This window comes from Hippocampus bargibanti, linkage group LG09 (assembly GCF_051943395.1).
Source record: "Hippocampus bargibanti isolate YZ-2025 linkage group LG09, ASM5194339v1, whole genome shotgun sequence".
Lineage (NCBI taxonomy): Eukaryota > Metazoa > Chordata > Actinopteri > Syngnathiformes > Syngnathidae > Hippocampus > Hippocampus bargibanti.
In genome coordinates this window covers 10,470,911-10,495,960 of record NC_142742.1, presented here as the reverse complement: position 1 = coordinate 10,495,960, position 25,050 = coordinate 10,470,911, and the positions used below count along the sequence as shown (strand labels likewise).

General features: G+C 41.5%; 3 protein-coding genes across 6 annotated transcripts in view; 1 reads left to right on the top strand and 2 right to left on the bottom strand.

Annotated features, from left to right (window-relative positions):
- The first annotated feature begins 2,542 nt into the window (after positions 1–2,542).
- tunar (TCL1 upstream neural differentiation-associated RNA) overlaps positions 2,543–25,050 on the top strand; it is a 118,940-nt gene continuing 96,432 nt past the window's right edge. For all 3 annotated transcript variants that reach the window (XR_016115975.1, XR_016115976.1, XM_089004236.1), the window contains exon 1: positions 2,543–2,621. The gene's annotated coding sequence lies outside the window, so the exon portion shown is untranslated. The remainder of the gene's footprint in view (positions 2,622–25,050) is intronic.
- bdkrb1 (bradykinin receptor B1) lies at positions 3,613–19,130 on the bottom strand. The gene is made up of 2 exons (XM_089004233.1): positions 18,995–19,130; positions 3,613–6,786 (listed from the first exon to the last, which is right to left on the bottom strand). Exon 2 carries the CDS (start codon positions 6,781–6,783, stop codon positions 5,728–5,730), a length of 1,056 nt encoding a protein of 351 aa, XP_088860359.1. The 5' UTR covers positions 6,784–6,786; positions 18,995–19,130; the 3' UTR covers positions 3,613–5,727.
- On the bottom strand, positions 11,882–23,241 carry bdkrb2 (bradykinin receptor B2). 2 transcript variants are annotated; one of them, XM_089004232.1, is made up of 2 exons: positions 23,119–23,241; positions 11,882–13,764 (listed from the first exon to the last, which is right to left on the bottom strand). In XM_089004232.1, exons 1-2 carry the CDS (start codon positions 23,136–23,138, stop codon positions 12,729–12,731), a joined length of 1,056 nt encoding a protein of 351 aa, XP_088860358.1. In that variant the 5' UTR covers positions 23,139–23,241; the 3' UTR covers positions 11,882–12,728. The 2 variants fall into 2 exon arrangements, with proteins under 2 accessions (XP_088860358.1, XP_088860357.1); XM_089004231.1 differs by lacking the exon at positions 23,119–23,241 and adding an exon at positions 18,995–19,125.

Below are 25,050 nucleotides of genomic sequence, written 5' to 3'. Positions count from 1 at the left end.
TAATAATAATAATAATAATAATACATGTCATTCATAAGCGCCTTTCAAAACTCTATGATAAACAATCTAGTGATATCATTATTTATCTTCATCGCCACAAGATGACTGTGTGCAGAAGTGAGGACAGAGAAAGGTGACCACAACTGGATTGGATTGGATTAGTTTTTATTAGTCCTGCAGTAGAGAAATTTACATTTCACAGCAGCAAAGTGATGAAAGTGAAATACTGTACATTGTGAAACTGGAATATTGAGGCTGAAGTGCCACTGGGTGGTGCTGATGCAGTTCTTTTTGCTATTATCCAGGTTAAAGTACAATACTGTAATTGTAATGGATGGAAAAGGAGAAGGGAAAGTGCCCAAATGGCCGAAAACATGCCCCTGTCAGGCCGTTTCTCATTAGGAAGCGTCACGCGTGTAATGTAATGTTGAGGGAATAAATCATGTTGTGTACATCAGGGCATAAAAAGAAAAAGAACAAAAAGGCACATAACCCTTAAAAGCTCCTTGCCGGACATTGGTTCCCACGTGGCTTCCTTCTGATAAACCTTTTAGCTGTGTTAGTGTACTACCCCCAATTCCACAGAAATTATTAAACGGATTGTTTGTGTTCAAACATGATAAACTTAATTTGTTTTTCTCTTTGGTTGCAAATGACCACTGATTTTGAAAAATGTGATGCCAGAAACACATCCTCAAAAAAAGCTGTGACGGGGCATTATAAATATTTGCCATCACGTGGGTATGAAGAGGAAGAGTAATTCAAACATAGCTGGCCCCCTACTTCCTTAAACACCACGCGCACACACGCACGCGCGCGCGCGCGCACACACACACACACACACACACACACACACACACACACACACACACACACACACACACACACACACACACACACTGCTACTCCGGTTTCCTTCCACATCTGATCAACATGCGAGTTTAGTGTTTAATTTAATGGGACACTTGAAATTTCCCGAGGTGTGAGTGACAGCGCGGACGGTTATTTTTTTTTTTGGCTTGGCTGGCAACCAGTTCACTGTGTATCCTGCTCACTGATCAAAGACAATTGGGATTGGCTCCTGCACACCCTGCAACCCTTGTTAGGATAAGTTGATAAGAAAATAGACGACTAGGTGGAAGACAAGGCAGCCTAAAGAGGAATATTAAAGGACAACAGACGTCTCCGGACAAGTTGTGTCCATAATTTGTAAAATGGCTTCAAATGACTTCTACTGAGTGTATTTTAATAAGATTCCACAGCATATAGCTATATTTTACGTTTTAAGACTCGCGCTGAATAGTCAGGAAGTTAATTGCATCCTGCACTTCAATTAGATTGATTGGTTGATCACATCGTTTTTTTCTCAAATTTGTTTTTAATAGTTTTATTGGACATAAGGAAGTCTTGTTTTTGAGTTGGTGACGAGTCACCAACTAAAGGACCGCCCCTCACCGAAAAAAAGACGCATTGTAGCGGTCCTTCCATCACGTCATTGTATTTTGCTGTACTTGTTTGGTCTGGGGACCTCGTGTTGCACCCAAAAGCTGCCAGAAGTGGGCGTCCAAGCGCCATATAAGGAATTTATCAGCCTGTGGAAACGGAGGTGGCCACAGGAGGTCACCATATTGTGCCTCTTTTTTTGGGTCCCCCCAATGTTGCCTCAAAATAGCACAAATAAATTATTTAATCGATTGCAAACATGTATGTTTTCCTCTTCAGAACTATTTGAATCATATTCATAACTGGATGTGTAACAAGAAAACATTCTCCGAATCTGAAGCCATTGTTTTGATTCTCTAGCAATGCAAGACGTCTTGGCGTGACGTCACGAACTGAGGGCGGGACTTTCTGAAAATGGCCAATTCGTAGCTCAATTTTTTTGCAGATTTTGGACACTTTAAGTAATTTTTATTGGTGTTTTGCATTTGACTAAAAATATCATACTGCGTGTTTTGGGTATTTTACATGCTATAAAACGTTTTTCTGATGTCAGTTAAAAAAAAAAGTGACGTCAGTTGTCCTTTAACATTCCTGTTGAGCATTCAGGAAAAACAGTTTTGAATATGGATGGATGGATGGAATGATGTTTCCTCTATCATATACCATCTCATTGCGATAAAGAAAATAAAACCGCACATGGAAAAAAAACACAACTGTAAACGTGAACATAGAACATTATCCTAATGGAAATTTCCACATACAGTGCCGTGTAAATTACAGTGCTGTAATGCGATGAGCACTAGTAATAATTGGGGTATGTCAATTTTCTGAGGAAATAAAGTCGAATGGAAATATTCCAAACCATGGTTGATTTGTACGTCACAAATCCAACAATTTGGTAAAATTTGGGGTGTGAGGCAATTCGACAGAAAGCCAATTAAACCCATTTTGATTAGCTCTTAGTAAGAAAATCATAACGTAATCATTTGCATTGGAGCAACTTGGTGATGGGCATTTCCAAATGCGTCCTGATGCGTGTTGAAGATTTTGTTCTGCCTAAATAACGACCGTTTCCTGACGGACGTATTTCATTGACGGACACATACAACTGACAGCGGCAAGAGTCAGATGAACGCAGCAAAGCTTTTTGGACTGATCATGGCAGTTTACGACGTCTGGTAGGTTTTTTTCACGATAATTTCGCCGTCGTCGGTTTTTTTACTTTTATTAAATTTGCAACTGGGGAAAAACACGATATAGATTCCTTGCCCCCCCATCTGAAAAGCCAATGCTATACATGAAATGTAATAATGCTTGTATTTTGTATTTTTTTTTCAACACATGCCTCTTGCACACAATATTTACCCACTTACTTTTTTTTTTTTTTTACTTAGACATCGTTTTTGCCTGTTAATGCCATGATAGAGATTATAGAATAAGAAGTTATCATATTGGAAAGTTTCATGCTGTTGTATCCTTCGTCAACACTTCTGACTCAATACACAAGTGTGGCACACAAGTCCGGGTCAACGGACACAGCAATGTAAACGGCCGGCCTCACAGGGGTCATTTACGACCTGGGGAAGTCTTTTATATCAGGGGTAATTTAGGACTTAAAACTTCTTTTCACACAGAGAGGTTTTTAGCCAGGATACAAACTTATCAGTTCATGGGAAATACAATGTTTTATTGCTTACATCTGTTGGTGCTCAGAACGCCCAGAGGCCTGGTTTGCTCAAGAATCAAGAATCAAGAAAACTATTTTTACTGATGTATCATTTTAATTTGCATGTATTCTTAATAAATAGCTTGGCAGGGGGGCGCAGAATTCAGACGTATGTCATTGATGACTGCGTCTCCTGCCGGCAGTGAGGACAATCTTTCTGGTTCCGAGTCTCTGTCCACGGTGTCTGACTGTCATATCTCTGACATGCCACCATCGAAAAGCGAAATTTCTATTGACACATCACGGTCACCTGTGCATACAAAATGTTATTTATCAGTAATAATAATAATAATAATAATAATAATAATAATACATGTCATTCATAAGCGCCTTTCAAAACTCTATGATAAACAATCTAGTGATATCATTATTTATCTTCATCGCCACAAGATGACTGTGTGCAGAAGTGAGGACAGAGAAAGGTGACCACAACTGGATTGGATTGGATTAGTTTTTATTAGTCCTGCAGTAGAGAAATTTACATTTCACAGCAGCAAAGTGATGAAAGTGAAATACTGTACATTGTGAAACTGGAATATTGAGGCTGAAGTGCCACTGGGTGGTGCTGATGCAGTTCTTTTTGCTATTATCCAGGTTAAAGTACAATACTGTAATTGTAATGGATGGAAAAGGAGAAGGGAAAGTGCCCAAATGGCCGAAAACATGCCCCTGTCAGGCCGTTTCTCATTAGGAAGCGTCACGCGTGTAATGTAATGTTGAGGGAATAAATCATGTTGTGTACATCAGGGCATAAAAAGAAAAAGAACAAAAAGGCACATAACCCTTAAAAGCTCCTTGCCGGACATTGGTTCCCACGTGGCTTCCTTCTGATAAACCTTTTAGCTGTGTTAGTGTACTACCCCCAATTCCACAGAAATTATTAAACGGATTGTTTGTGTTCAAACATGATAAACTTAATTTGTTTTTCTCTTTGGTTGCAAATGACCACTGATTTTGAAAAATGTGATGCCAGAAACACATCCTCAAAAAAAGCTGTGACGGGGCATTATAAATATTTGCCATCACGTGGGTATGAAGAGGAAGAGTAATTCAAACATAGCTGGCCCCCTACTTCCTTAAACACCACGCGCACACACGCACGCGCGCGCGCGCACACACACACACACACACACACACACACACACACACACACACACACACACACACACACACACACACACACACACACACACACACACACACACACACACACTGTGTAGTATGCGATGTCTGTGTAAAATGTCCCCTGGCATACGGCAAACTTTGCTATCAGTCAATTGTGTTGCATGAGTCTGCTGCATCATAACTGTCAAGACAGTAAATGCCCACAAGTCACCGTTCACACTCCGTCTTCTGCGCCTTAGTTCACAGCGGCCCCGTGTGGTCAAAATGCTGCATAACAGACATCAATTACAGTAAAACCTTGCTACTTCACGGTTCGTTTATCGCGGCCCTAGATGCATAACATCTTTTCGAACCGAAATAAAGGCCGCAAATGGCAGCGGAAGTCACTTCACTACAATACTGTAAAGCAACAGGTCACAGAGAGCAGCATACATCATTCTTTAGATTTACTGTTGTTATTTTTGTATTTATTCATACATTTTGAGGCATTACTGTGCTGCAAATGCACAAAAGCGAATATTAGTTCAGGAACCAAAAACAACAGTATCATTTGGCCACACCTGACAATGAGTCAACAATTCATGTAAACAACATTGTCTTCACTTTGCTTACTGTACATCAATCGTCTTGACTTTGTTTCATGTGATGACGTGCCCTCAACTGGAGTTTTTCTTTTTTCATTTGTTTTCGTGCTGACTCGGGCCGAAGCTGATTGGCCGAGAGATGACACGACTGGACATCATTCAACCTACCTGAATGCTTATGCCTCCTCCTGTTCTCACATTGCATTAATTCAGGTTACATACTGTGCGTATTCTCGTATTTTCATTCTTACTTAAAACGCCCCCCCACAATGGCTCCTAAACGCCCTGTTCCTTCAAAATCATCCAGTGAACTCAAAAAGAAGAGGAAAATGATGACACAGTATGAAAAAGTAAAATTACTCGACAAACTGAGGGAAGGTGACTTATGGAAGGTGGTTATGCAGCTGTTACGCGCCATTACGTCAATGAATCCACGGTGCGTTACATCAAGCAAGATGAGAAGTGTACCAGACCTGTAAATATTATATTGTATATTATATTGTGTATATACTGTATGTTGATAGTAGACTGTTTATTGAATCAGCGTTTTGTACTGTACTACAAACATTTACTGTTCTTTCTTTATGCACGTCCTGTAGTGTTTTCCACTAAATTTGGCCTTATAAATATTTTTTTTGTACTCATACACATGTACATTTACCAATACATGTTGGGTTCACGACATCACTGTTTTTCGTCTATATTGTGGGTGGTCCCGCGGGATTACTGTATACCGTTACCACTGTGCCATATGATGTTGTAATGCAATGTTCAGTCTGTACCCTACACAAAGCAACATATTGTATAGCGTACAGGAGACTGTATATACAGTACTATCCTGACATCATCCTAAATGACAACAGGCTTAATCTGTTCAGGTCTGTGAATGTAAGTGGACACGACGGAGCGCTGATAGGTGGTCACGTCCGATCCTCTACGACTCCGCAGAGCCCGTCGATAAATAGAACTAACTTTCTTCCTGAAGTATTGCCCAGAGAGGACGTAGAGCACAGGATTGAGAGCGCTGTTGAGGACGCCGAGATAAGCCGAGACCTGTCCCCCTACATCCAGAGCGTGGGACCATACCGTGACGTCCAGCACGTGGATATCGCAGAGCGTGTCGAGGAAGGTGAAGACCTGGTAGGGCCCCCAGCAGAGGATGAACAACAGCGTGACGGCAGACAACAGAAACGAGGCTTTCGTGTCGTCCACGTCCTGAAGTCCAACGCTCTCTTTTCTTCGGCGTAAAGCTTTGACAATGGAACTGCTGCCGAAGACGATCACCAGAGTCGGGACAACGAAGCCGACGACGTTGAGCAGAATTTGGTTGGCTAACTTCCACGAGCTACCGTGGCTGTAGTCCAACATGCAAGCTGTCATCTGGAATTCTTCAAAGTACATCACCTTTCTGTGAAGCATGGTCGGCGTGCAGAGTGAGAGCCCGAATATCCAGAGGAACACGCATATGATCTTGGCGTGCCGCGTTCGTCTCAACCACCTCGTCTTCATGGTCCTCACGATCGCTAGGTAGCGGTCCACGCTGATCATGACCAGGGTGTAGACACTGGTGTACAAGTTCACCGTCATGGCGCAGTTGACCAGCTTGCACAAGGTGTCGCCGTATGGCCAGTGGAAACTGTTGAGGATGTTGGCGGCCCAGAAGGGGAGACCGCACAAAAGAGCAAAGTCGGCCAGAGCCAGGTTGCCCAGGTACACCTCAGCGACTGTCAGATGATCCTTGTGCGCAAAAAACACACACAGGACGAAGGCGTTCAAGGAGAGGCCCAGCGCGGACACGGTGATGATGTACGGAGGGACGATAGTGCGCACGGCGACAAACTCCACTGATGTGAGGGACTTTGAAAGGCTGCTGTTTTCGGACCACTGAAGAGTCACCGACTCCATCGTCTTCACAACAACAAAACACACACAATTGTTTAACGGTACCGATAATTTGTCATCATAAATAGTCACTGAAGTAACTGAAACGATCCGAAAAATGTTTACTACTGCTTATATTCGTAGTTGAAACCATAAATATGCTACAAACTGTGATAGTAAAACACCACATTTAAAATCCAAATTAATAATGCAAATCAATGACTTATTGATTATTTAAATCATTCACTGCCATTCCCAAATTTATTCGCGAATTGAAAATATGACTTGGAGCGCCATTCCCGAATTTGTTCGGGCTTTGGTTTTTCTTGTGGGGGGTGTCGATAAAGCGCTGGCCAGACATCTGGCAATGTTCTTTCCTTTCCACAAGAGGGCATCAAGCTGATATAACTCCAGACCGATGTAATTTAGGAATTAACTTTTTTCTGATGAAAGAAGAGAGTCGAAGGACTTGCGCTGCATTGAATGTTTATGTAGTTTTACAACTCAATATTCTGTGGGTCCTGGAATTTGAGTGAAAATGACAAAAACACTGGCACTGGAGTGGACACATTTTTGTAAATCTGGCAGTGAATGAGTTAAATATAAAAAATGTTTGGCGAGAGCAATGATGGCTCTGCGCCTGTCACTGCTTTGTAACTCAGAAAAAAAATAAGACCTCTGTTTGCTAGCTTGAGTTTTTTAGTGGCTATTCAGCAGGAAAAAAAACAATGAACATGCAAAAATCTCTCCAACTGTGATAACAACCTAAGCTAAACCTATTTTCTCCGTAACATAGACACATTTTAAACCAAATGAGCTCTTATCGTATGTGACTGTGTGTATTCTTTTCATTCTGAGTAGCATGATAAAAAGTGCTGCCACAGCATACTTAGCTTTTTTTTCGCATCACATTCAAAATCTTAAAATATTTGTCGCGTGATTTTTGTCATGCACTGAATTTATGACTAAATATGCTGACCCAATCAACAGATGTTTCCTCTTCTCAGTCACATCATCTTCTTCTTCTTCACATCATATCACCACAAAATATCATCGCACCATTCAATCTACAGAAATAATTTCATCTTAAAATCTCTTACCATATTTATCCAGCTGCTCACACGCTGAGTGTAAAAGAGCAATGGAACAAGAGAGCGTTTTTGTATATAGAGCGGCGTTCTTGCTACACCCCCCTCCCCGCCATCCTGATACAGCAGCTTGTTTATGAACAGCCCCCAAACTTCGAAGTACTGCACGGCCCTAAACTCTTTACTGATACCAAATGCTCACCGTTGGTCAAACCGTTCAGAAAATCGAACCGTTAGATTTGACAGAAAAAAATGAAGTAGTATTTTCTCAGTTGGAGATTATAAATGGAGACATTGATAAGTGCAGTTATTTCAATGGGTTGTGATGTTCCCCGATTTGGTTCGATTAACATAAAAAATTTGAAAAGGCAGAATACAGTAATGACTCGTTTTTTGCGGATAATAGGAATAAGAACCACCCACGATCGCCGAAAATCTGAGAAGTAGAGTTATATTATAATAACAGAGGGGGGTGCTTGGCGAGGCTGAGAAGATGCACAGCCAATCTACATCACTGTAAACCATGAGATATTATTATTATTATTATTGAGAACAAATTTGAGAACAAATTCTCAAAAAAAGACTTTATCAACATCGCACGGATATTACATATGCACCTAAAAGCTAGCAACCACTCATTTGACGACAATGAGATTAACATTTTAGCGAAACAACATAGATGGTTTGAAAAGGGAGTAAAAGAAGCGATTTTCTAAAAAAACTAAATCCTTCATTAAACCAGTTTGGTGGGGTGAGGTTCAATTTGGATCGTTCATACAATAGCCTGCTTAGGCAACATAGGTTAGGCAACATTAGTAATGCTGATGATGTGATACCGGAGGGAGGAGGGCAATCAGGCCAGTCGTTAGTCAGGAATGTAGGAACAATTGGTGGGGCCGCAGGGAGTGGTCCTCTGCTCCCCCAACCTGAGAGTAGGGACCTATCATAGCAGTGTCCGGCGCCGCCATGTCTGGACATTAGGGATATATAAATAGGGCCAATACTACCAGTAAGACTTTAGTTCGCTGAAGAAGCATCTTGGATAAGAAGCGAAACGTCTGACACCTTCAAAAAAGTACAGATGACGGCTGAAGAAACCTTTTCATCGATATTATTATTATTAATTTACAAGTGCTGTTATTGGGTGACGTCAGCGCTGGGAACAAATCAAGCTCTAGTCATGTATAAAACCTCAGTCAAAAAAATTAATCTGCGATATAATGAAACCGCTATAAGTGAACCGCGAAATAGCGAGGGATCACTGTACAGTACAACGTACGTATGTGCAATCCAGTGACCTCTTACGGCGATGACGCATACTGCACCTCTATTTCGCAGACTCCTGATTTTGACCGCAATACCCACAATAATTTTTGAGGTGAAACAAAAGAAAATGTAAAAAACAAAATACATGTTATACCAATTGAATGTATAAATAAACAATGAAAGTATTGTTGTGTTTTATTTACTTCTAATTTACACTTTTGTAACACTGACATTATTTTAACACGTACCACAGAGTCGCAAGTATGAACATCTCCCGATTTATGATTTCTGAAACTTAACATGTATGGTCATGTCAAATGTAATCCATAAAGCGACTTTGTTAAAAATAAAAATAATTACTGTACTTATGTCTAGTAAAAAAAGGGTTATCTTTATTTCACGTTTATTGAAAGAAAAAGAATCTTCGTTCTTAAATGTCATTGTTGAAATGGATTTGAACTGCTGGGAAAGCTGGTTGAAACTTGTAATTTAAGTTTGCAACTTCAAATCAGATCATTGGTGATGTCGAGTCATCAAGTTCCTTTTTCAAGGTAACTGTGGCAACACTTTTTGTCAGGGGGTGCCAACAATAAGCCACTCCATTGTTGTGTTTGGCACAATTTGCACACCAGACGCCCTTCCTGACACAACCCACACATTTCTTTGTGGGTAGTTTTGTTTGGTTGTCTGGTTGAGTATGCGTGCACATTGAGTCGAGCGTTTCAGTATGCAGTGGAACCTCGGTTTTCAAACGACTCACAGTTCGAACAAATCAGAGTCCGAACAAAATATGTGAGAAATTCTTGCTTCGTAGTTCAAACAACAATCGGAGTTCGAACGCCGGTACGACGCGTGAGTGCGTACGCGAGGGTGGGATGCTGAGCGGCGTACGGGTGTATCGCTCTCTTCGTGACCAACTGTTGTCGCTTGCGGACGTGCTGCGTTTTGCTCTCACGTTTAATACAGGTGTACGAAGAGTTTTAGCCCCTAGTCATGCCTCCAAAGAAAGTAAGTGCTGCTACAAATGAAAAAAGAAAAGTAGTGTGTACAACTATTGCATTTAAGAAAGAAATAATAGCAAAATATGAAGGAGGTGTGCATGTGTCTGATCTGGCTAGGGAATACAGCATGGCGAAATCTACGATCAGTACGATATTAAAGAATAAGGAGGCTGTGAAATCTAGTGATGTGGCTAAGGGAGTGAGAGCAAGTGTCATTGGATAGATATTTTAAGAGAAAAGAACATCCTGTAGCCGAGTCATCCGAAGCAAAGAGATTGGAACGTGTGAGCACCCCTCAGACAGAAGAGCTCCCTGAACTTTTTATGGAAGGGGACTCTCCTTCCAAACAATAAATGTCCTTCCTCTGTCCACCTGCGCCTTCTGCTGACCACCACAAAGGCAAAAAATCCTATTCATAATTCTTTTCTTTACAAACGTACGATTAGCCTGGGTTACATTTATGTTTGTTCTTTGTGTCTTTGCCATTTTGCTTAACATTTTCTGAGATATACATTGCTTTTTATGTGTTGGTCAGCATTTTAATATGCAATTTAATGCATAAAATAATGTATAAAATACTGTACTGAAAAGGTAAACATTCAGGGTGTTGGAACGGATTAAAACAATTTACATTATTTGTAATGGGAAAAATGGTTTCGGTGTTCGAACAAATCACTTTTCGAACAGGGTTCTGGAACGGATTATGGTCGAGGACCGAGGTATCACTGTACCTTTTTTTTTTAATATTGTGTGAATGTAGAGGAAACAAATGGAACCTGAAATCAACTATGGATCATGCAAACACAGCTTTAATGCATGTTTCTTATTTCATTAACATCACAATTGTAATAATAAATAGGAAAAATCATATGCCTGAGTCCAATTATTATTATATCAACAGATGATCTGGTACAAGCATATTTGATTTTATTCAAGCGGAAGGTTGGCAAAATTAAATGCGAACTTCTCAAATGTTTGCCATATTTTCGACTTTGAGGTCACCTCATCTATTCCAGCGGTCGTCCACAACCCTGGCATGTGGTTTAAGGCCGACAGCCTTTTTGGTCTTCCGAGACTTTATTTTGGGGAGTGGCCGTGCACCCTCCTACAGACCTCTGAGTCAACACCGAGTGGGTCACTTGCTTGTGGTGTTTGTAGGGGGGAAAAAAAGCAAAAAAGCACCGTGATGGTGCGTCACTACTGGAAAGTTTGTCAAAGGGCGGTTAGTCATTCGTTCTTGCCTGCTCCAATGTACAGATGCCTTGAAAGTCCTTGACGAGGGGCTTCCTCAGACAGTTTTTGTTGAAATTGCTGCACACGTTTGAAATTAATACCTCATCAACTGACTGCAGAGCTAGCCGATAGATGTTACAAGCACAAAAGTACTGTATTTTCCGGTGTATAAAGCGAAAATAGATTGTCAGATTAGCTGGACATTCAACTTCAACTATTTGCGCTAAACAATTGATTCCATAGGGGAAATTATATGTCGCTGCTCACCTGCAGAGAAAATTCTTATCCTGTGACTGTAAAGTGTCCTTGAGAGTTTTGAAAGGCGCTTATGAATACAATGTAAATAAAATATATTTATTTACCTTATTTTCCGGTGTATAAGTAGACGTGCACATTCCACCATGAAGTCCCTGATCCACTGCTGAAAAGGACACTTTGATCCTCTCCTCTTTCATCTAGACTTGCTTCATGTCACAAAGAGGGTAAAGCAAGTGCTGAAGAATGAATGACTCTCTGTGTCTTTGTGTTGTCATGTTATTTGCTATTTAGTTTTTTTTTTTTTACTTCAAGATGGCGCTGCGAGTGTGGCTGCCTTTCCAGCGGCTCCTGTATTATGTTTTCTACTTTCTTTCCTTTCCTCTTCCTTTCATAACTTTGCTGCTGTGAAATATACATTTCTCGACTGCGAGACGAATAAAAGTACATCCAATCCAATCCAATAAAGCGCACCCCAAAGCCTTTATTTTCTTCAAAGGATAACCCTGTGCCTTATACGCCAGTGTGCGTTGTTTGTGAAGTAAATATTGAGCCATAACAGGGCTTGCAAGTATTGTCAGCAGCCAAGTCGTGCGTCACCCCAGCCTCTGCTGTAGCACCTTATAATGTAGTGTGCCTTGTATTTAGAAAACCTTTATCTATTTATGTGTTTGGAAAACGTTTTTTCATGCATTGAAGGTGCGCCTTATATATGGAAAAAGTTTGAAAATACACCATTCATTGGGGGTGTGCCTTATACTCCGTTGTGCCTTATCCACCAGAAAATACGGTAGCTTGTTAGAATGGATTTTGCAATCTTGACCCAAATATTTTCGTCCTGTCACATTCCCATCATACCAGCGAGAATTATTTTGGGAATGTTTTGGATGATGTTTGCTCTGTTCTTTTTCTGTCCTCTTGACATTGATTCAAAATTTTCCAGCGAGTGAGAAGAAATAAATAAAATAACACAACGTATGTTATCTACAAGTAGCAAGGGCCAGCAAAAAGGTGTTTTCGTATGAAAATGCCTCTGCTGTAAGCTGAGATGAAAATCATTTTTCAGGGGCGCCATCACCCCCCTTTTATGACAAAAGCGATTTCTCCCCTTTGACGAATTTCATTTTTATGTAAACGTCCTCAGTGTTGCCGAAGCGTTTGAACGGGTGGACACTGTCGTCCCGTTACTGACTGGCCACTGCTTGCACACTTCCCGTGCCTTTTTCCGGAAGTTTTTGCCGACAATGACGTAGATGACGGGGTTGATGATACTGTTGAAGAAGGCCAAGTAGTCAAAAAACTGTCTGCTGATGTCGATTCCTGCTTCGAGCTGACACCCTCCCACCAGGCCAGCCCTTATGAGCACATCCAGGGTGGTGACGATGTTAAACGGTAACCAGCAGACGAGGAAGGCAACCAGGACCACCAACACCAGCGTGGTGGCCTTCAGCTCGCTCTTCTCGCCGCTGAACCTCTCTACCGAGCGTTTGCTCAACGCCTGGATGATCTTGACGGTACAGAATGAGATGATGGCGATAGGGATGAAGAAGCTAATGCAAATTAGCATCACGTCGCAGAGCAGCGTGACGGCGCGGCTCGGGTAATCCAAGATGCACGCGTTCACGTTGTATTGCGGGAAGTACTTCACCGCCCTGAAGACCAACGTCGGCATGCTCAGGAACAAACTGAAGCCCCACACCAGCAAACAGCCCAGTTTGGCATAACTGGGCCGACGCATTCGCCCGTGCGACATCGGGTGAACCAGCGCCACGTAGCGATCCAGGCTCACCAGAACCAGGAAGTAGATGCTGCCGCAGGCGTTCATATTGATACCGGCGTTGACTACTTTGCACATGGCCGTGCCGAAAGGCCATTCAAAATCGTTGGCGATGTTGACGGCCCAAAAGGCAAGGCAAGACACCAGGATGAGGTCGGCAGCCGCCAGGTTGCTCAGGTAGATTTCGGCCACTGTGCACGCCTTCTTGTGCAGGCAGAACACCAGCAACACGAAGGAGTTCAATACCACTCCCAGCGCGGTGATGACCCCCAGGTAGATGGGTTGGCTGCTGGTTAGCGCATCCCACACGTTTGGATCGATGCAGCTCTTTTCAACGGTGGAATTTTGGCTTCCGTTGGGGAATATGGTGCTCACCTCCGGTATTCTGCGGGGCAAAGCAAAGGTCGATTTAAACGAAAGGTGTTCAATCATCGATTGGCCTTTGAGACTCCTCGAGGCTTGGCACACATGATGAGTGCGTAACAGCTTGTTAGCCAAAGAGCTTGTTAGCAGCCGAGCGTGCGAGAATTGGATGATCTGGGCGTGTAGACACAATCCCAAACCGCTGCAGTGAATCCTTATGCCAACCGCTAACCCAAACCATAATCGTCAAACTTAAATCAACCCCAACCTTAAAGGACAACCGACATCAATTTTTTGTTTCCTAACTGACATCAGAAAAACGTTTTAGAGCATCTAAAATACCCAAAACGCGCAGTATGATATTTTTAGTCAAATGCAAAACACCAATAAAAATGACTTAAAGTGTCTAAAAAGTACTTCAATTTGAAACCGGAAGTGGCCAGTTTCAGAAGGTCCCGCCCCCTTGTTCGTGGTGTCACGGCAAGACGTCTTGCCTTGCTCGAGAATCAAAACAATGGCTTCAGATTCGGAGAATATGCTTTCTTGTTACTCATCCAGTTATGAATATGATTCAAATAATTCTGAAGACGAAAGCATAAATATTTGCAATCGATTAAATAATTTATTCCGTGTCATTTTGAGGGGAGAAATGTAGCACAGAATGTGTGTCATCTGGGGGCGAAATGTAGCACCGAAAAGAGGCAGAAGATAGCTCAGTTGAAACAGGCTGATTAATTCCTTACAATTTTTGTCAGTGAATATCAAATAGATGCTCGGTGCCACACAGAAGCATTGGATTGGATTGGATTGGATATGCCTTTATTAGTCTCACAGTGGAGAAATTTACATTTCACAGCAGCAAAGTGATGAAAGGAATGAAAGTAGAAAAACAAAATACATGAGCTGCTGGAAAGGCAGCCACTCTCGCGGCGCCGTCTTGAAGTCAAAAGAACAAAAAAAAAAAGGAAATAACAAATAATATGACAGCATAGAGACAAAACAAAGACACAGAGAGACATTCATTCTTCAGGACTTGCTGTACCCTCTTTGTGATGACTGAAGCAGTTCTAGATGAAAGAGGAGAGGATCAAAGCGTGATGGATTCACCATCGCGTTATTTATGTTTTCCTGCTAATTTCGCCATCAACACGGATCAACACGAAGTTTTCAGACCAAACAAAGTACCACAAAATGCATTCAGGTGATGCAAGGTATGTCCTTTCTCGCTCAGAGGCGTTCCTTCAGTGACGTCACGTTCGGACTCGTCACCAACTCAAAAACAAGACTTCCGGAATATTCAGCGAGAGTCTTAAAACGTAAAATATAGCTATATGCCGTGGAATCTTTGTAAAATACACTCAGTAGAAGTCATTTGAAGCGATTTTACAAATTATGGGCACAACTTGTCCGGAGACGTCGGTTGTCCTTTAAATCTCAAGCGTAAACCATAACCCTAACCTTATATGCGAACTCTAAAACCTCACCGCTACCTCTGAGCAATTGGTCCCTCATTCTCAACAAAATAAACACCAATGGTGCAACTAACCTAAGCTGTCTTTGTGCACGAGGCGGGGGACACCCTCTTTAGAACTATTTGAAACATATTCATAACTGGATGAGTAACAAGAAAACACCTTCTCCGAATCTGAAGCCATTGTTTTGATTCTGGATCAAAGGCAAGACGTCTTGGCGTGACGTCACGAACAGGGGGGTGGGACCTTCTGAAACTGACCATTTCCGGATTCATTTGAAGTCATTTTTATTTGTGTTTTTCATTTAACTAAAACTATCAGCCTGCCTGATTTGGGTATTTTAGATGCTATAAAACGTTTTTCTGATGTCAGTGGCAAACAAAAACAAAAAATGGTGCCGGTTGTCCTTTAAATGTAGTATGTACAAACCTCATAGCACAGTAAGAACACTACAACCCAATTTATTAACTGTCTTTCAAATGTGAAAAATATCCCTGATCAGTTAATAAATTTGTCTCAAGGAATATGGCGTTTACATACTATTTCGCAGATACTTAGAGGAGGAAATGGAAATAGAATAATTGTGTTTAAAATAAAACAATTTGACAAAAGATTCTGGCGGAGCCATTTTGAAAATTATGTTGATTACCCCCCGTCAGCCCCAGCCACCCCCCCCCCCCCCCCCCCCCGTCAGCCCCAACCGTTCAGTGTGTCCCCCCGTCTCGTGCTCAAAGATGGCTGGGATAGGTTCCAGCACTCCTTGCGATCCTCGTAAGGATCAGATGATCGGAAAATGAGTCAATGAATGCCCCCCGCCCCCATCCAATGTTATCATTGTGTTTTAATATGTAATTTTATTTTCAAACCACCTCCCGCCATGTAGTTTTTAATGAACAAGCAATAAATTAAACTCCACGATAAGATCAGCTTTTACTTATTATTCTTAATACTAATTATATAATATATAATAGTGAAGATTTCCCCATTGTGGGACGATTAAAGGTTTTCTGATTTCTGATTCTGATAATACACTGTATAGATATATTTTATAACATAATAAATACAATAATAATTATTAGATGTGCCAAAAAGTAAACGGAGGCTCAGAAGGGATGGAGGCTTTTCCATTGCTGGTCCCACCCTCTGGAATTACCTTCTCTGAACATTCAGCAAGCCCCTCTCGCTAACCATCTTCAAAACTCACTTGTACTCTTTGGCATTCGACTCAGCATGATTCAGACTTGATCTTGGTTTCATTCCCTGGTGCTTTCTACTATCTTTGTGACTGCTTTATTTCCTGTAGATGATAGTTGTCCATCTTCAGCGCTTTGTTCCAGCTTTAGCTAGTGTTAAAGCGCTATATAAATCAATATGTATTGTATTGTATTTTATAATAATTTTTATATGTTTGGCAGACATTAAACTGTGGTCAAATAACCCTCAATTTAATATAGTGCCAATCGTACGAACAATAAATAAATAAATAAATACATAAATACATTAATAAATTTACAGATTACCTCACAATTACCTTCCTACATCAGATTACCTTTTTTTTGTTCTTTTGACTTCAAGACGGCGCCCCGAGAGTGGCTGCCTTTCCAGCAGCTCATGTATTTTGTTTTTCTACTTTCATTCCTTTCATCACTTTGCTGCTGTGAAATGTAAATTTCTCCACTGTGAGACTAATAAAGGCAAATCTAATCCAAGGCCACAGTACGTGAGGGTAAAGAACTGTGAGTCAGACAGGCTTCTTTGCAGCACCGGAGCGCCGCAGGGGACAGTCCTGGCTCCATTCCTTTTCACCCTCTACACCTCGGACTTCAACTACAACACCCCAACCTGCCACCTTCAGTAGTTCTCTGACGACTCAGCTATTGTCGGCCTCATTACCGGGAGACGATAGGGAGTACAGGGGACTGACAAAGGACTTTGTGGACTGGTGCCAGCAGAATCACCTCCAGATCAACACCGGGAAAACCAAGGAGCTGGTGGTGGACTTCTGCAGGAAACAATCCTCACCTGCACCGTTGAACATCCAGGGTTCGGACATTGAGAGGGTGACCTCCTACAAGTACCTGGGTGTTACTCTCAACAACAAACTGGACTGGACTACAAACACGGATGCCCTAATCAAAAAGGGACAGAGTCGCCTCTTCCTACTCAGGAAACTGAGGTCTTTTGGAGTTCAGGGGTCACTCCTAAAGACTTTCTATGACTCCGTGGTGGCATCAGCCATCCACTATGGCATTGTCTGCTGGTCAGGCGGCATCACCACCCGGGACAGGAAAAGACTGGAGCGCCTTGTCAAGAGGGCCAGTTCTGTCCTGGGCTGCTCGAAGGACTCTCTGGAGGGTAACTGGGCAACAGACGGACGCTAGCTAAGCTTAAAGCTATGATGGACAGCCCCTACCACGCCCTCCTGCCCACACTGACAGTACTGGGTAGCTCCTTCAGCCAGAGACTATTCCACCCGCGCTGCAAGAAGGAGAGGTACCGCCGCTCGTTCCTACCGACTGCTGTCAGGCTTTGCAATTCTCAATGATCACATGTGAAGAAAAAAAATGGACACTTGTGTATATATGGGCTGATGCAATATATCAATATGCCTTTCTTGATACTTGCACTATGTACAGTTTTCTATGAAACGGTTTTGCACATTCACATTTGCACAGTATACAGTTGACATTTTTATATTGTTATGCTTAGATTGTTGATTTCTAGATATCTTGTTTTTCTATCCTTTCACCCCCCACCCCATCCCCTTTCAATTGCTGCTGTGGGCTGCAAATTTCCCCATTGTGGGACGAATAAAGGTTTTCTGATTTCTGATTTCTGAATAAATAAACAAATGAATGAATAAATAAATGAAGGAACAAATAAATTAAGCAATAAAAGAATAAATTAAGGAATAAATAAATGAAGGAATAAATGAATAAATGAATACATAGATAAATAAATGTATAGATAAATGAATGAATAAATACATGAATACAGAAATGGATAAATGAATAAATAAATTAATAAATACAAAGATAAATCAATAAATAGATAAATGAAGGAATTAATGAATAAATAAATCAATGAATAATGAAACAAATAAATTAATGAATAAATGGATACATAGATAGATAGATAGATAGATAAACACACACAAAACCAACAACCAAATAAATAATCACGTGGCATGTTGTTTTGAACAGCATCTTTGCAAACATGATCTCAAAACGAGCTCCGTTTTAGTTGTAGCTGTAGAAAGTTTTCCGTGTGATGTTGGTTGCGGGATGTCAATTACAGCGTCACAATTTCACTTTCATGCACAGTCTACGTGCATCCTCGTGCGCACGATAAGTCCACACCATTTACAGTAGATTGGAATTAGCTCCGGTAACGAGCAACTGCCTTGGGGTCTGCCGACCATAATTCTCTTGAGGGGCTTTAAATTGGGTACAGCACATTATGTGAGATGGTGCCGCTCTTCCGGCAATCTGTTTTTGCTCGAGGCCATTAAGCCGACAACGGCAATATTACAGGAAAAAAAACCCACAACTGTATCAACGTGGTAGACATTCTGCCCAATTTGTATTTCACAAGCGTTTATAATTAAATCGTTCACTCTGCAGCTGTAATGTTTATTTTCAGAGAATGACTTTTTTTTTCAGTGTGTATCGATTACAAAGCAGTGTTTACTTAAGTTTAGAAAAGGTCAGATCAAAGAATCGTCGGTCAGTAGCCGTTTGCTTCACAATATCAATATAATTGCAATCTGAAAGTACTTACCTTGTTGTCTGAAGAGCCATTTCCCCCCCTTGCCTAAAGTCCATCCAGATGTGAAATGTGCAGATGCCCGCCTGCGCTCTTGGACGAAACTCCCTCCCTCGGCTTTACCGCCTCGCTCATCTGTGATTTGCTCTTTTGAAGGAAACTGGAGCTGAAATGATGTCAGACCCAAAAAATATGACTCCAGTTTCTGTTTTTCTCTCTATTCAGTCCTCCCCCGACTCTGCCCGCTTCACCGGTAACGTCAGGTCTGCGTTTTTGATATGTTACTCATCATACATTCCTTTTATGTGTCAATGAATTTTGATTTTTGTGATGAAAACACATTTAACCCTTTCAGGGACAGCGGTTATTACAATGGACAGGTTATCATTTTACAAGATGTCATTATTTGTGCATACAAAAGGTTTAACTAACGAATTTACTGTGTCAATTTAGTTCCTGTACTTAGTTTTATTCAATACATTACAAATGGGTGGGCATTGTTTATGATAAGGAAGGCCTTTGTTTGCATTCGTGGAATATTACACAATAATATCATAATTTATGGTAACTATCAAGGCCAGGCAAAAATGAGTCAAACAAAAATTTGCTTTTGAAAGTCGAACTACAGTTTAACTCATTCACTCCCAGACGATGTGCAAAAATGTGTCCACTCCAGTGCCAAGGTTTTTGTCATTTTCCTTCAAATTGCAGGACATGCAGAATATTGAGTTTTAGGACTACATAAACAATTCAGCGTAAGAAACATTAGACTCTCTTCTTTCATCAAACAGAGTTAATTCCTGAGTTATATGGATCTGGAGTTATCTGAGCTTGAAATGGGGGAGGCTGTACATAATACAATAAAATACATCCATTTAGCGCTTTAGCAACAGCTAAAGCTGGAGCAAAGTGCTAACATGGACTAAAGGCAAATGCTGCCCCCTCGTGGAAGGGAAAAACACCTCGCCAGAGGTCTGACCAGTGCTTTATCGGCACCCTCGCAAGAGTTGCAGCAAATGAGTTAACTTTAGACATCTCAACTGTAATCAGCGAAACGTTGCTTGGTGTTTATTTTAATGGTTGTAAAATTTCCTCTGAAGAAAATGTAATGTGGTCAAATTAAATGTCTTGTTTTTTTTAATCAGAAACTATCTTTACTAACCTACAGCAGATTTTTTTGCACCCCGTACCACCATAAAAAAACTCCTCTTCTTTTCCTTTTGGCTTTTCCCTTCAAGGGGTTGCCACAGCAAATCAGTGTCCTCCATCTTTCGAAGTTTGATCCGCATGTTTGTTTTGGCCAAGCTTTTACGTTGGATGCCCTTCCTGACACAACCCTCTGTATTTATCCGGGCTTGGAACCGGCACAAGAAGACTTATGTCCCTTTGTGGCTACAGAACAAGCAACTCACTAAGTAAAAGGCTCCCAAACACAAAATGGTCATCGGCACAGCAACATTCAAAAAAGCAAAAACGACCGTACCACCATAAAAACAAAAGTTCTAATACATTAGTGCCATAGGCCCAAGTGTTTATGAAAATAATAATCTTGCAAATCACAGTTACATGACACTATTTGTCTAAGTTTAACCGCATCATTCGTCCTAAATAACACGAGTTACACCAGTACCACAGCCTGATAATCAATACTCAACAATAAAATGATCAAATGTATCAACTGGGTGGAGATTGATTCTGTCAGCGCTTCATCCAGCATATGATCACGCAAATGTTTAAATCATTAAGGTTTAGCATTCATGTCTGACATCTCCAGGAAATACACGTAGCCCCATGACTAATAAACAGATGGTCTGAAAAACATTACCGGTTCTATTTTGAGAGACAGGCGCGTGTGTGCCTGCCGCAAATATGGACGCATCTTCATTTTGGTGTCAGCGCAGGTCTCTGTGAGCTTGAGACTCAACTTTGGACCGGATCGTCCAAGTTGTTTGGTGGATTTGATTGTCATTCAGGCGAACAGAATCAGAATCAGGAAGCCTTTAATCATCCCACAATGGGGAACTTTGTGTAACCCGTCGATATGTGGGATGAATATGTTCATATTTCCTCCATAAATCTGACAAAAATGAATCAAAGGCTCCGAATCCTTGTCAAAATGCAATCATTGAATGCATCCTTTTTGTCATCAGCATCTTTATTTTATTTTTAAAACACTAAGGACATAACTTAACTAGACTGTCACTCCAGTTTTGAATTATTATCACAAATATAAGTGACGTTATTAGCATTTTCCCTTTTTAGCAATCTTGGTTAACATTTGCATTAGCAGGACAGCAATTTGTGAGCTGTCGAGTCATCACAGTGCAGCTCATTTGGGCTAATGCACTTGCTCCCAAAGGAGCATTTTTTTTTTCCGGATTAGCATTGATCCCATGATCGAGAGTAGTGGATAATGTGTGAAAACACACCAGCGGCCGCAAGAAAGTGCGGTTGACATGCATGGACGCTGTTAAAAATTCATTGAGTAGCTGATGGAGACGGAAGGAGTGGCTCCAGAAAGTTGCCGTTCGGTTGTCGTAAGTACGGAAGTGGTGGCGTTCTCTCGCCCTCGGTTGGCTTCCCGGTAGATTAGAGGTGCAATTGAAAATGTGTGGTTTATCCCAACTTGCAGCGAGGTGGTAAGAGTGCATGAAGTCGAAGTTGGCGGCCAAGTTGGAAGACTGTTATTTCAACATTTTTTGTCAGGGGACTCTGCTGAACCGTTGCGCCTTTTCGGCAGCACGGAAATGCCAGCTCTTGATTGGGAGGAATGTCGGTGCCATTTGACTGCCATCACTGGACAGCTCTGGGTCCATTGTGCTTTTTTGCACCTGTAATTGGCAACATTTTCACAGCCCCGCTTTGTTCAGCAGAAAGGTGTTGGACAGTCTGCGACTGGATGCATGCATGGCTTGAGGAGCCCGAGATGAGACGACAGGAGCATCAGCGTAGAGCGCCGATGGATGTGTGGAACTGCCGCGGCTTGGAATTGAAGCGGATTTACGTGGGACAGGGGATGTGAGACAATTTCGTTTCGTCAATGGATGCTACAGCTTTGTGTTTGCCTTCAACAATTAGCTTGTACAAGACGTGCACGTTTCACCATGAAGTCCCTGATCCACTGGTGAAAAGGACACTTTGATACTCTGCTCTTTCATCTAGAACTGCTTCATACGACAAAGAGGGTGCTCAAAGTGTGTAGCATTGAAGGACTGTATGTGGCTTAGTGTTGCCATATTATTGATTATTTAGCTTTTTTCTTCTTTTGACTTCAAGATGGTGCTGCGAGAGTGGCGGCCTTGACAGGAACTCGTGTATTTTGTTTTTCTACTTCTTTTGCTTCCCTCTTGCATTCATTACTTTGCTGCTGTGAAATGTAAATTTCTCCAGTGAGAGACTATTAAAGGCTAATCTAATGTAATCTAATGAATCTTTTCCTTGTCTTTTGTTGCCTAGTTTGCGTTCTTGAGAAGGAACACAAAATTACATTCATTTGGATATTTCCTATGAGTCAAATTGCACTGCAAAAAAGAAAAAAAATGTCAAAGTGAAATAACAAAACATTGGTCAGTCTCTCGGTAAACTAGCTAAAGTGACACATTTTTATAGAATGCCAATTTGATCTTTTATTTTGAAAATATTTGAATTTGTGTTTTTTTTTTTTAATCTCTGATAAAGTTTACATTTTGTCTTGTAAAATTACTACTTCATGACATGAAATCACGGTCTGACTCTTCTGTCACTGTAAGGGATAAATGGTTCGAATACAAGCTTTACTCCAATATGCTCGGCAGAAGTGCGGCAGGCACAAACCAGTTCCGACGGAGGAAAATGGAAAGGCAAATGTTGTGATTAATGTTTGGAACACCGGAGAACTCACTTCACCCCAGCCCCCCACTTAGCAACCTCTTGCACTGTTTACTTAATGCTCCTCGCGCGGGTTGCCATGTTAAACTCCTGCCTGGCTTTTGAGCCTCACTCCTCCTTCACTCCTCCTCTCACATGACGTGAAAAACAAGACGAGTAGCATAATTCGTCTTTATCAACCATAAAAAAAAGACTTTCTTTGCTATTCCCAACTAGCTCTTCATACTCGAATTGCGTTCATGGTGTTATCAGTCAAAGTCGTATGTACTTACAAATATGTCCTTCGCAACATGCATTTAGCAGTATGTTGTCTGAACAGGTCCTCCACAGAATATCTTCTTGCTCTTCTTGGACCCTTTCGAGAGTGGAGCTAACTTGTGATCTTGAGCGACGTGTTGCTGCTTCCGAAAAATCTGCCCTGACTGAACGCCTTCAATCATTTGATGTGGTTTCTAGGCTTCCTTTTGTCCCACGATTGCAGGTTTAGACCTGACTTCTCTTGTTGGAGGGAAGTTTCCTTGGCTTATATTCATTTGACTCATTCAGGGTTGTTGACAGACATTTTTGGTTGACACAACATCTCACTGGCCATGATTGCACATGGAGGCTTGTTGTGTGTCATCCGTTAATTAGCATTTTCAAGCTAACATTCAATCAGGGTGATCGTTTTTTTTTTTAAATGTGTATGTTGAACAAGGTTACTGGATCTGTTTGTCTGTCATCCATCCATCCACCCAAGGCAGAGATGAGCAACAGGTGCCTTGTTTCCTGAGACCACAGTCAATGCGGTCCCTTGATTAATTCAAGAAAAAAATAATGGCAGTGACAATTTATTGATTTCTTTTATTTTAACAAACCACCAAATCTCATCATAAAATGCTGTTTAGGATTCAATGTTTTTTTTCTAAAAACAATACAAATCAAACATATGATTGCATGCAACATGCAAATCCACAATTACCAAGCTCTAAATATGCTGTTGTCGATTTTAACTCATTCACTGCCAGACGTGCAAAAATGCGTCCACTCGAGTGCCAGGGTTTTTGTCATTTTCACTCAAATTGCAGGACCCAGAGAGTATTGAGTTTTAGGACGACATAACAATTCAATTCCGTGGAAGAAACCTTCGACTCTCTTCTTTCATTAGAAAATAACGAGTTAATTCCTAAATTATATGGGTCTGGAGTGATATGGGCTTGAAATGAGGTTGACTGTCCAAAATACAATGCAAAACAGATATAATGGTTTATATAGTGCTTTATAACAGCTGAAGCTGGACCAAAGTGCTAACATGGAATAAAGGGAAATTATGCCCTTTGTGGAAAATGAAAAACATTGCCAAAGTCATGACCAGAGCTTTATCGGCACCCAAGCATGAAAAAATAAAACCCGAACAAATTCGGGAATGGCGCTCTACGTCATATTTTCAATTCCCGTAAACATTTGTGAATGGCAGTCAATGAGTTGAAATTGTAAGATACGTCTGTGTAAGCTCTCAGTCGTACAGCAGTGGTCCATCGATGAGAAGGTTTCTTCAGCCGTCATCTGTACTAATTTGAAGGTTTCGGACGTTTCGCCTCCTATCCAAGAGGCTTCATCAGCGAACTAAAGTCTGACTGGTCGTATCGGCCCTAATAATGATGTTAGTACATACTGGATCCGTTTTATTATGACAACCTGAAAGTCCCTTGACTAATTACGGAAGCAGTCGCAGCGCCATGTCTCACCGTTGTGTAATGGGCCGTAATGGAGCACCAGGACATGCGGCTGAGGGGGCGGTCAGGCCCCACGCTTCTCTTCCAAAACATTCTCTGTCCATTTCACCCGTATGGTCGTTTAACATGCCTCGCAGGCCCTCGACTCGATTACTCGCAGCCACTCCTGTCCCTGCGGCTTGTTTCATAACTCCTCTCTCTTTCCAGACAGGCAGGCCGCGTTGGCTGTTTTTGTAGCCGTCTGCCAGAGTTGGCTTTTGAGACGAAACAGAGCTCGAGCCAACTCAGGGTTTGGACCCAGAAAGCAACCTCGATGCAAATTTGACAGCGTGAGATGCCGCTAATGGCTGTCACTGAAACACCTGGCATGGCTTTTTAAGTCAGGCTCACCCGAATGCGTTGGATGCTGTGCAAAGTGACAGAAACCACACAGACCACCCGCTCATGTTATATTTACTGCTCCATATAAAAACACCATAATGATGGGGT

What these genes read in the sequence shown, in the direction of transcription:
- bdkrb2 (XM_089004231.1), bottom strand. Translation starts at nt 19,038, where the DNA reads ATGGACTTTAGGCAAGGGGGGGAAATGGCTCTTCAGACAACAAG. An exon ending in ATGGCTCTTCAGACAACAAG is followed by an intron (nt 13,765 to 18,994) that starts GTAAGTACTTTC and finishes TTTGCCCCGCAG; the next exon opens with AATACCGGAGGTGAGCACCA.
- bdkrb1 (XM_089004233.1), bottom strand. Translation starts at nt 6,783, where the DNA reads ATGGAGTCGGTGACTCTTCAGTGGTCCGAAAACAGCAGCCTTTCAAAG.